Genomic DNA, 11,295 nt, shown 5'->3' with positions numbered 1-11,295 from the left:
AAAGCTGCTTCTCAGGAGGTTCGCTTTGTCTCCCCATTGTGTGTGTATCAAAATACACTTTTGGAACACGTGAAACAGAGACTGTTGTTTGGTAGTGTTTGTGTCATCTCATCTGTATGTCAGTATAAAGCAAATGAAACTGCTAGACAAGGCAGGGAAAGGTAAGTCATACATCTACTTCTAAGACACAGCGTCTCACGGTGTGCTGTCATGTGTTTTAGGGACTTCTTTTACTTGCTATATTATACAAAACAGAGCTGTTGCACATGAGCTAAAGTAGTCTATGTAGGGAAATATTCCTATTAGTATTGAAACCTGTGATGACAAAAAAAATCCCCGACTCCCCTAAAAGTTCCAGATTGATGGATGAAAAAACATCTCTTCGTTACTATCACGTACATGGAAATTGGTGGTTTCTGCTCCTAGATGTATATCTGCTTCTGCTATTTCACTCAGTGTATCCCAGTTAAAATGGTTAGCTGCACAGGTACCGAATGCATCTTCCTCATCATCTTTGAATGATAATGATTCCATCTCCGTGAAATTCTTTGATGTGTTATCACTCTCACATGGCTGATGTCCCTCTCCTTTTAGTAATCCGAGCTGCTGGAGGAATTCGTTGAGATCAATCTGCGGCTTCTCTTCAGCGGTAATCACTTTACTCTTAGATGAAAACTCGGTATCTTTCTCTGCTGCGTCATGAATTTCTAGTTGTGGCTCCTCGCTTAGAACCTGCACGTTGTTTTTGGGATCACTGGATGATGAACTTGATGAATAATCCTGACCAAGAACGCCACTCTTCTTGAGTTCTTGCAGCCTCTGGTGGATCACATGGACGCTCGGCTGCGCATTCAAATTCAGCAGTCCTGTAGTGGACAGCTTGGAGTGGAAGGTATTGGCAGGGAACCATTTGAACTTGTGCGACTTGCTCAATGGATTGAAGTTGGATCTCAAGTGGGGCAGGTTAAGGTACGCCTCGGGCCCATATAACCTTCTTGCGGCTTCATCGTAAGCCATGGCAGCCTCTTCGGCGGTGGAGAAAGAGCCCAGCCAGAGCCTGGTCCTCTTCTTGGGCTCTCTTATCTCGGCCACCCACTTCCCCCAAGTCCTCTGTCGAACGCCACGGTACTCGCAGGTGGCGTTCTGAGGACCGCCTTTTCCCCTCGCGGGGCCTTTCTTCCATGGCTTGAGGGGGGATTTCCTGCAGTTGTCCATGAGTGGAGTGGAGTGGAGTGAGTGAGGAGTAGAGTAGTTTGTTACATGAGTGGCGCGGGGTATGTATAGTGTATAGTCTGTGTTTGGTTTAAATGTGTTCACGTTTGGAAAAAGAATTTGAAGCCCCATGTGACCGTTTGCTGTTAGCCAGTTCATGTCAAGTGTCATTCTAGAGCTATACAAGTCACATGTTTCTTCTCTATTTTCTCTTTTCTAATTTCGGCTGATGGCCTAATTTGGTTGATAATAGTCCCATCCCATCCCATGCCTTCGGAGAATTGTAGTTGCTATTATCGTAGTATTTGTTATTCATGTATTTTGTGCCATAAATGTATGTATATACAAATTATACATTTTGGCTCCTTCAATGCTCATGCAACTAGTACGGCATTAATGGGATGGGAGGGTATCAATTTTAAGCACTGCTAATACTTGTTTGGTTGCTTCAACTCTTACTTTACTTTGAAAATCTGAGAAATTGATTTTTACCAAATGTAATAATGCACTTCACATTGTGGGATTGACAACAAACACGTGACAAGTATGAATTTTCTTGCTGAGTTGAGCTAGGGTGGAAGAATCCAAGGTTTTTTTAAAATCCTGAAAAAACTTGAATAAATTGATAGTTGAGTTTAGTTCCAAAATGTGGTGTGAAGTGTAGAAATAAGTATTTGGACGATAGTGGGTTAATGAGTGAAGCACCTCTCACAAACACATTCACGAGGTTGGCAGATTTCACATGTTTCTACGGAATTTTCACGGCCTGCCTCCTTCCTCATCACCTCTTTCCCATGCATCTCTCTCCATATTTTCTGACCACCTTAAATACATCATTGCAACTAGTTTGCTTCTTTCTCTTTTACTTAAATTTCTTCCTCGCCTGTTAATTTAGCCCTATAACTACCCTAGTCCCTCCGTGGCTCACCATCATGCTTTTATGCATATTACTCCCTCCGGTCCACAAGATGACTGATTACTAAAAATTGAATCTATTTTATTCCTTCTCTCTTACTTTAGTAATTTACTTTATAATAAAATATGAATAAATAAGTTAATTAATATGAAGTTCACATTTATCTAAAATAATATAAAAACTAATGAAACATTTAATAGAGAATGTCCCAAAATGGAAAAATAGATCACACAACTATTATTCAGTTTATGGGCTAATTATTTTTCAGTGCCTGTTAAACTGGGCATATCCCATATCCGATCCAGATTGTAGTATATACTATTACTAACTCAGCGGCCCAATTAGAATTTTCAAAGGATTAATAGTCTTTAAATTTTTGTTTTTAACTCACTTAATGTTTGTGTATAGAGTTTTTAATTTTTTAGTATGACACGTGTCCAAACAATTTTAGTCAATAGCCAAAAAATTCGAAATCCGATGGAATTCAACAGAACCATTGAAAAGTGTAGAAAGAGTCGATCCGAATGAATCAATCAAAAGAAAATGATGAAAGATATCAAGGAAGATCACTAAAAGAACAAAAGTATCAAGATGAAACAAACTGATTGTAGTATTTGATTTTGTATACCATAATTAGTTTAAGACTAAGGTTATAAATACTTATGTAGTATAAGTGTGAGAAATATGAAGCAACAGAAACAGAAAATCAATCCCAAAGATGACTTACTTTTTATGGTGTACTCTTATCTCATGACCAAATAAATAGTACTATTTTATAAAAATTGAAAGTTAATGCTTAGTATTTTTTCAAACGTAGAGTGCAATTTTCAGAACTGAAGGGAGCAAGGCTTTCTTTGAGAGAGTTCAAAAAAGATATGATGATTCGAGTAAAAAGATGAAAATGAAAATCTAAAGAGAAGTTAAACATACAAGAAGCTGCTGACACATTTGCCTTACTTGTGCACAAGGATCCGTAGTAGATAGATTTCTGAGTAACATGGTGGCCTTTAACAACCCACCCGATATGCTCTCAACCACCTCTTCTTCACTCGCCATTAGACACATGAGCAGCTTCGCACCGCCCATCTTCTCCTGTCAACAACAGCAACACCACCGTCAACACCAAGCCCTCGATCCATTGCAACCCAAGAACATGAGTCTCTCCAATTTAACACAAACCAACTTTAGTTACCTTTTCAGATCCTTGTTTCAGTGAAGTGAGGGCATTGTTCAGAAGGTCCTTCGAGTATGGAAGTATTAAAGACTTCAAGTTGTATGCCACTGTGAACAGAACCTGGATGCATGCTGCCCTTATCTCTGCGTCCTTCACCACCTGAAAAAAAAGTAGATTAGACTGAAAGAAGGCACCAAGAGCAAATCATGCCAGAAACTTATCTCTACAATAGAAAGAGTATCATGCCTTGATTGAACGGATTACTCGTGGAGTGATTCTCTTAGCATATGATTTTTTCCCAGTTTCTGGTATCTTCTGGCAGGCGCTTATAAGGACATTAGCCATGCAGAGTCGAAATGTGAGTAGGCAGGTAGCTGCATCTTCCCTCCCAACAACACCAGTAGATTCAGCATGAATAGGCTCCTTATCATCGGTCAACTGATTTATCACGTATGCAATTACAGAATCACCGGAAATGACTGTGCCTGCAATATTGCACCAAAAGTTTCAGAACTATGAAAGAAACTCGAGATAGTTAAAGGGAGATTCTTGAATTATAAAACTGTGTTCTCTGAGTCTATTATGCCTTTTGAGGATTCTGGAGTTTGTAGCTCTGTGCACACCATCAGAGCCAGAGAATCTATGCAGCCATGTTGTGCTTTCGAAACTGAAGAAAATCATTAAAGCAATCCGTTAGAGTGAGGAAGAAACTCAGTAAAGAAGGTAAAGTAATTGCTTACTTTCATCTCCGTCTGCTGATACCCATGACAGAACAATTGCTATTGTTTTTCTTATTCTGAGTAAATCAGGATGTCTATAAGCATTGTTGCCTCTAACCTAATCACAGGAAGAAGCAGTTAATGTGAATGCATAGTTGGAGATAAAAGGCACACTTTCGTTTTAGGGAGTATATAACATAACAAATTGGATGCATGGGATAACTCCTACCATAAGACATGTACAAAGGGAAAAGAGGCAAACTTTGATCTTCAATGTGTCTTTAGCATTAGCCGCAGATTCCAACTGAGATGACAAAATCGGAATAAGGACCTGCATTGAAAAAATAAGTAATTTTAACTTAGTTGAGGTAAGTTTTTAGATCATATAAAATATACTCCCTCCGTCCCACAATAAGAGTCACGCTTCATTTTTACCATAAATGGTAAGTAGGTCCCACATTCCACTTCACTCACATTTTATTATAAACCCAATATAAAAAAGTGGGTCTCATATTCCACTAACTTTTCCAACCCACTTTTCTTTACATTTCTTAAAACCCGTGCCCACAATAAGAGTGACTCCTATTGTGGGACGGAGGGAGTACTAAATACGCACTGTTGTAATCGTCTGAACTGAACAGACAGTAAGATCAGTTTGAGTATGAAGTTGTGGCTACCTCGGGGTGAAGTCTTCCACAAAGCTCTGCAGCAAGCTTTCGAACATCTTCAAATTCAGATTTACTCAAAGCCCTAAGAAAAATATTAAACGCCAATGTTAGATACTTTTCTGAAACACAATTACCTTAAAAAGTGTTGTATACTTTCATTAGTCAGGCAGACCTGTTAATCATCAAAGCAGCAATACATCCAGTGTCTTCAATGAAAAAATGCCGGGTTTCTAGAGCAATAACAAGATCAGTACGTATCAGTCATATATATAAGGCAAGTGAATGTAAAAGAGGGAACAAATGTATATGAAATCAAAAATCAGAGAGTGCTATTCTCATGGAATTGGATCAGAACATGTGAATTCTCGTTGTATGCCATCTGTGCATATTGTAACACCATGTTTACCATTTTGTGTCCATTATCAAACATTCTTTCACAATGATGTACTACCCAAAACTTTTATTGATAATTTCTTGAAATTTATCCACTTGATGACCATCATGGAACAAAAAAATGGCTAACAATTTCTAAAGTAGAGACATATACCTTGAGTTTCTGAATTATTTAGATTTTTGCCATATACAAGAGGGGCATTGAGGTCATCAAAAACTTTTAGAGGAAGCAGTCTGATTATGAGCAACGGGCAAAGGCGAATAAACAGATTCTCATGTTTCAAAGCCTCAGAGTTTGAATCTGTCTCCCGACTCTCCCCTTTGCCTTTAGAATAGGAGTCATTTACACTGCCCAAGAAAAAAAATTGAAAATGAATTAGCATAAGAGAAAGAAAGAAATAGACGGGATCGTATGATACATGCCATACGCAATTATTTTCTATTTTTCATCAATTAATACTGGTTAGTGCTCGCACTTGTTTGCTTTATAACTCAGAAAAGGTACAAGCAGACACAAATTAAGAACATAGAAATGCATGAATGCAGGAGGATTGGGATGCAAAGCTACTCACTCATTATGTTCACTCATATACAATATAAGTCGATTAAAGACTAAATCCACAGCCTCAGCCAGGTATTCACTTATATGGCTCAAGAATCTGACGATAACAGCATTTGATGGTTCAGCTAACATCTTGTCAACTAAAGGGCCAACAATTACATGCCAATCTTCAACCTGAAAATTAACATTATAGCATATTATATTTGAAAACTAACCAAATGAAACAGCCAAAGTATTAAATATGATATAGCATAATCACATCAAGCAACAAATGAGTCATTCACTTTGGGATATTTATCTCATAGCTAACTCACATAAGTCAGTTTTAGCTAGTCAAGGTTTCTCTAAAGGATCAAATGCTCCAAATAAAATGTGCAATACAATCTTTACAGATATCAGCCACAGGATAAATGTAGTCCAGAACATCACTGCATAAGTTCGTTGAATTGTATTGGAGACACAACTTACACGTTTTGCCCACTCTGGAAGCAACTTGAGGAGCCTATCACTATCCAGCATTAGTCCTGAAAAGCAGTTCCATTTTAAATAGGGTAGTATTTTATGCAAAAAGGAAGTTCTCATCTTCTCTCTTTTTTCTTTATTTTTTCTTTATTTTTGGTAGAAAACTAATCTATAAAAGACCACTAAGCACCGGTAGCCCTTTGCCAGAAGTAGAATTAAATATCAAAAAGTATGCTCTAGATGTTTAAGCATACCTGCTTTTGTAACAACAGAAGCATCAGAATCTGTGTTTTGAGCAAGTTTGCTGTAAAAGAAAATGTGAAAATTGTTAGTTACAAATGCAGGGCACAATGCACAATGATGGTAATGTTGTAGTTTTCTTATAGTATAAGACATTGATGTTCTCTTATTCTTTTAAATTTACCAAAATCCTTTATCCTACGAAGTCCTATCGGTTTGCACTGAAATCTTAATCTCAAGTATAAGTTGGGGTAAAATTAAAACAAACTAATATCGATAATCACCAAACTGCCAATGTACCTGAGACAGTCAAGGAGCATGCACAAGATGTCAGATTCTTCTTTGTGATTGACTAGCAAGGTTATAAGGGTGATAGCCGCTGATGTCTGTATGTTTTCATGTAATGAACAGCTTAGCTCAGCAAGCCTAGGCAAAACATAACATGGATCTGCAACAGTATATAGTATTAAGTGATTATGATGAGCACATTAAAATAACTTCAAACAATCTTTTTTGTTGCACTAGTGATAGGAGACAAACTTATTGATGTGCTGACGAGGAATAATATGACTATGTAAATTGCAATTTTTTGTCAGTAAGTCACAATTCTACCCGATTCTGTTACTGTTTGTCTGAAAGTCCTATAATTATCTTAATGTAACTAACCAATCTTGGGAATCAAATTGGCTGCCTGATTCTGTATGGGCTCATCTTCATCTCCAATGCATTTTAACAACTGGTTTGCAATGTCTTGCCTGAACGAGAACATTCAGAAATATGACGACATAAAAGGAATACAAAGTCAAGAGAAAAAAATCATATTTCACCAATTCACCAACTTACCATTCCACCTCTGAAAGTGTGTCCTCTGATCCAGAAGTTATATGGATGAGATATGCCACAACATCAACCGCATTTCTCCTCTGTACTGAATCTTTAGAGTAAATGCGCTTTAGAACTTCGTTTAAGCACTTTCTATCTGAACATCTGTCACATAACAATTAGAGTTACTCTCAAATTTAAGAAGCGCTAAACAACACTCGGAGATTTTTTGCAAAGAAAAAACAAAAAGGAAACACAGCCACAACATGGGCCCTTGATCGATCATACATTGAGCAATATTCTGCAAGAAGCTTAACAATAGCTTTTGCTGCTGCATCTTGCTCATCCAAAAGATTAAGCAGTGTCGGGAGAAAAGCATCTATTTGTCTGTCATCTCTAAGACTTCTCCAGGATAACATATGATTTGTGTTCAAGATGACAGCTTTAAAAATGGTTGTAGTTCCATCAATCACGTCCTCATCAGCACAACGCAGCTGTAGAACATCATTGGAACTAAATGAGGCTAACAAATATCAAATGTAATGCGAGATTCTAATGGGAGATATTTCCAGTTGGAACTTTCTAGGAAGATAGCACTAAAACTAAATGATCAGAAATCCAGACAATTCAGTATAGAAATTCACTACACTACCTGAGATATGAAAATTTCAGAAAGTTGAGGCCCAGATTCTGTTATTGCGTTCTCAAATTGCTGACCATTTAGTCGGCCCAATAAAAGCATAAGGCAATTCAGGAAAAAATTAACTGTTTCTATTTTGCTGCTTTTGCCAATATCAAGTTCCTCGCCTTTGTTCTCAGTGTAAAACTGCAAATGTTCATAAGAATAAGAAGGATGAATGAGATTCAAACATTTGAAGATTCAATACCTGTAAATCAATGGTATCTCACATTTCCCCCCTTTTTTAAGAGGAAATCATAATACAAATTTTAACCATCAATATGATAGCCAAAAAGGTAATTTCTCCGTCACACTGAAGATGACCCACTTTCCTTTTTGGTTTGTCCCAACCAAGATGACTCATTACTAAAAATAGAAAAGCTTTTATCTCTATTTTATTCCCTCTCTCTTACTTTACTTTCTCCACTTCACACGCAAAATAAAGTTGCATAAATTCATGTGCCGCCCAAAGCCTGGGTCATCTTCCTTGGGACGGAGGGAGTAATACATACTCCAGTTCAAGACTGATAATAATTTGCCTATGTTTCTCAACATTAACGATGTAAACATAACGCACACATGAAATACTTTTACCTTTATACCAGATAAATATTGGTCTAATAGCTCTTTATGCTGTTGCGAGAATTTGCTGTCTTCTAGGAACATAAGCATTCCATAATGTTTCCAACAAGAAGAGAGAAGCAAAGAACCAGTCTTCAACATATGCAACTCTGTCTTTCAATGAGAAATATAAGATATAAGAACTGAACGTCGAGTAAAAGATACAGAAGAAATACAGATAACATGAAGTAAGACCTGCCTGTTTTTGAAAACAATCATACTGCTGATTCAGCTCCTGCAGCCATGTACATACCCTCTTTAATCCTTCTCCATGCAAATAACGACTTTTCCTGCTCCACTAAGTGATTGTTTTTCGAAAATAAAAGACTAAGTGAGTAAACAACAAATTAAAGCAAAAATGTAGACACCTTAAAACAATTTTAGCACAGATAATCAGCAAATTAATAAGTAGAACTTCAAATATAATGAAAAGGAAAATTTTGTTGGTGAACCGAAGAAAATAAAAGACTGGGATTGTACATCTGCAAGCTTCTTCACAAGAGTTATAAGCTCATTAAGATTATTCCAAAGAAGCATCTTCAAATCCGAGGTGGAGGAAACTTCGGAGGTTTCCCTTATTGCATTCTCATTTCTATCGATAGTAGCAGCGTGTAACGAACTGAAAGGCAGACTTTTAGCACCAATGAAAGATGATTTCTGCTTTTTGGTTATGTTATTGCCATTCGACGGAGGATCCTTTCTGGTCAATGCCACAGTAAGAGATAAAACGAAATCAGCAGCAGAAACTGCAAGGCGAGTTGGCAACTCGAATCCATCCCGCATAATGCTGCACGTCAGATGATCAAACATTCAGTCAAAAGCAGAAACATTATTTAAGTGACACTTTAACACACCACATTTTCCATTAAATGAAAAGCTGAAACTACTGAAATCTGCATAGTCCACAAAATGATATACCATTCACAATATCATACTGAGGAGTATTTGATTGAATAATTGCTGATACAAGGACAACATACCTTCCGCTGCTCAGTTTGGATAAGAGATGGGGAATAGAAGAACTTAATGTCTTCAATATCATATCATGTGCCTGCCTTATTGCTGCACAAGTACAAAAAAGTCAGTTTCTACCAACTTCTTGTACTTGGGGAGTTACTAGAGGAGCAAAGATGAGGGATTTGGCACTGTTAAAAATCACAATGGACATAAGAATGGGGGAAACAGAAAACATACATAAGTAACATATACTGACGTCACACAGAAGGTTGAGCAAAAAAGAGTGCACAGCAGAACACTTGCACGGACATAAATAACAAAATTACCATTTGTTGTAATATCGCTTACGACATTCTCATATTCAATGAGACTGCGTGCAAGAATGCACCACCCAAGCGCAACATAATGATCATCCCTTCTTGAGATGATGTCTGAGACATTCCTCAGAATTGCTTCTACAGAAGTCTCATCTTGAAAAAACCAATTCAAAAGTATCATAGCCTGGTTTCCTCGTTTTGAATCTCTCACCGTCAACGACTGAAATTAAGACAGAAATAATAAAAGGTGTAGGAAGAATTTATGCACACTAACATTAACTTGCAAAAGTAGCATACATTCTTCAAGCACTATTATAGCCATGACTGCAAATTGTTAACAAGTAGAGATGAAGATGTTTAGATCTTCGGAACCCTCTACATTAATTGTTCCAGAATTAGTAAACCTGAGCTCTAAGCTCATACTTTAGATTAAGATGTACTATAAAAAATATCCTTACAGAAGGAACCACTCTATTGAGAACAAAGAGGAGAAACGACGGAAACAAGTATACAAGTTGAATCAACATATCCCTAACAGCTCATGCTAATAGATTAAAAACGATCAACAAAACTAACAAAGAATCATAACAAGAAACAAATGCTTACGTGCTGAAGCATGGGAACAAGAACATGGTCCAAATGATCACCTTTCTCGGCAGCTTCTCCTACGTACTTGTGTAGAAACCACAGCGATTGCTCCACAGAAACTTACACATTATAACAAAAAGGTAAATATTGATAAAGGCAAAAAGCACAAGAAAAAAATAGTAATAAAATCGTTGAACATGTTTTTTTCAGCTTCTACCAGTGATTGGAGCATAATTGGGAGAGGGATTAAGGGTTGAAATGGCGTCCTGGAGTTTCTTCGGCTTCAAACTGAGTAGAGTGGTCATGGCGCGGCCAACGGTCGCTGCAACAACCGGAGCCGACTCCGAGCCCGGTCTCAGCCCAATTATCTCGCGCTCCTCCTCCAGCTCCATTTCTGTATGTTCGAGAATCGAGGAGAGTGCGTGAAAGTTGAATTCTGGCCATTTCGACGGCGGAAGAAATTACAAATTGAGTCCTCAAAGTTTTCAAAATTATCGATTGTCCTCTAGATTTTCTTCAAATTTTGATATTATTCCTAATTAGATCTTTTACTAAATTTAATGTAGGGGTATCAAAATGAGTAGTGGGTATAGGTTATTACCCAATCCGACCTACCCGAATATATCGAGGTCAGTCTGAAAAATGCCAAAAGAATTAGGTATTGGTCATACCTAATTCATGCTATAATTACCTGAGTCATTTACGATAGAAGTAATTAGGTTTTATATTTTCACTTCTATAGCAATAATTACAATCGGTCTTGTGTCGTCGATCTCTCCCCTTTGTGACCTCTGAAGTTTGTTCCGTTGCTTGCTCGCTTCTCAGTCATTTCAGTTCCTAGACTAGACCTACGACTCTGATAATTCGACGACCCTCTACTCGTTGCCACCAACCTCGACCCGTGGCCCCTTTCGGTGACCCTTTATGTGGAGACCTCTTGGTCGCGACCCTCGCCTCACATCGAC

The 11,295-nt window shown here is 37.7% G+C and overlaps 2 protein-coding genes across 5 annotated transcripts; both read right to left on the bottom strand.

The window, feature by feature from the left end:
• Positions 1-117: 117 nt before the first annotated feature.
• LOC121794303 (dehydration-responsive element-binding protein 2F-like) lies at positions 118-2,726 on the bottom strand. Of its 3 annotated transcripts, none has more exons than XM_042192404.1 (2): positions 1,918-2,726; positions 118-1,201 (listed from the first exon to the last, which is right to left on the bottom strand). In XM_042192404.1, exons 1-2 carry the CDS (start codon positions 2,010-2,012, stop codon positions 346-348), a joined length of 951 nt encoding a protein of 316 aa, XP_042048338.1. In that variant the 5' UTR covers positions 2,013-2,726; the 3' UTR covers positions 118-345. The 3 variants fall into 3 exon arrangements, 2 of the variants coding, with proteins under 2 accessions (XP_042048338.1, XP_042048337.1); XR_006049279.1 differs by lacking the exon at positions 1,918-2,726 and adding an exon at positions 1,705-1,885 and having other exon boundaries at positions 1,086-1,201; XM_042192403.1 differs by lacking the exon at positions 1,918-2,726 and having other exon boundaries at positions 118-1,697.
• Positions 2,727-2,952: 226 nt separating this feature from the next.
• LOC121794300 lies at positions 2,953-10,884 on the bottom strand. Of its 2 annotated transcripts, none has more exons than XM_042192401.1 (24): positions 10,548-10,884; positions 10,349-10,449; positions 9,752-9,962; positions 9,449-9,530; positions 8,949-9,255; positions 8,664-8,766; positions 8,442-8,578; positions 7,821-7,994; positions 7,457-7,662; positions 7,190-7,333; positions 7,013-7,101; positions 6,647-6,794; positions 6,361-6,410; positions 6,113-6,168; positions 5,655-5,818; positions 5,237-5,430; positions 4,862-4,919; positions 4,699-4,771; positions 4,251-4,352; positions 4,043-4,139; positions 3,889-3,969; positions 3,549-3,787; positions 3,321-3,461; positions 2,953-3,220 (listed from the first exon to the last, which is right to left on the bottom strand). In XM_042192401.1, exons 1-24 carry the CDS (start codon positions 10,720-10,722, stop codon positions 3,038-3,040), a joined length of 3,315 nt encoding a protein of 1,104 aa, XP_042048335.1. In that variant the 5' UTR covers positions 10,723-10,884; the 3' UTR covers positions 2,953-3,037. The 2 variants fall into 2 exon arrangements, with proteins under 2 accessions (XP_042048335.1, XP_042048334.1); XM_042192400.1 differs by having other exon boundaries at positions 8,442-8,582; positions 8,668-8,766.
• Between the last annotated feature and the right edge of the window lie 411 nt (positions 10,885-11,295).

The sequence above is a fragment of the Salvia splendens genome, chromosome 3 (genome assembly GCF_004379255.2).
Source record: "Salvia splendens isolate huo1 chromosome 3, SspV2, whole genome shotgun sequence".
Classification (NCBI taxonomy): domain Eukaryota; kingdom Viridiplantae; phylum Streptophyta; class Magnoliopsida; order Lamiales; family Lamiaceae; genus Salvia; species Salvia splendens.
Note: the sequence above shows the minus strand (reverse complement) of the source record. Positions and strands in the feature narration are given on the sequence as shown.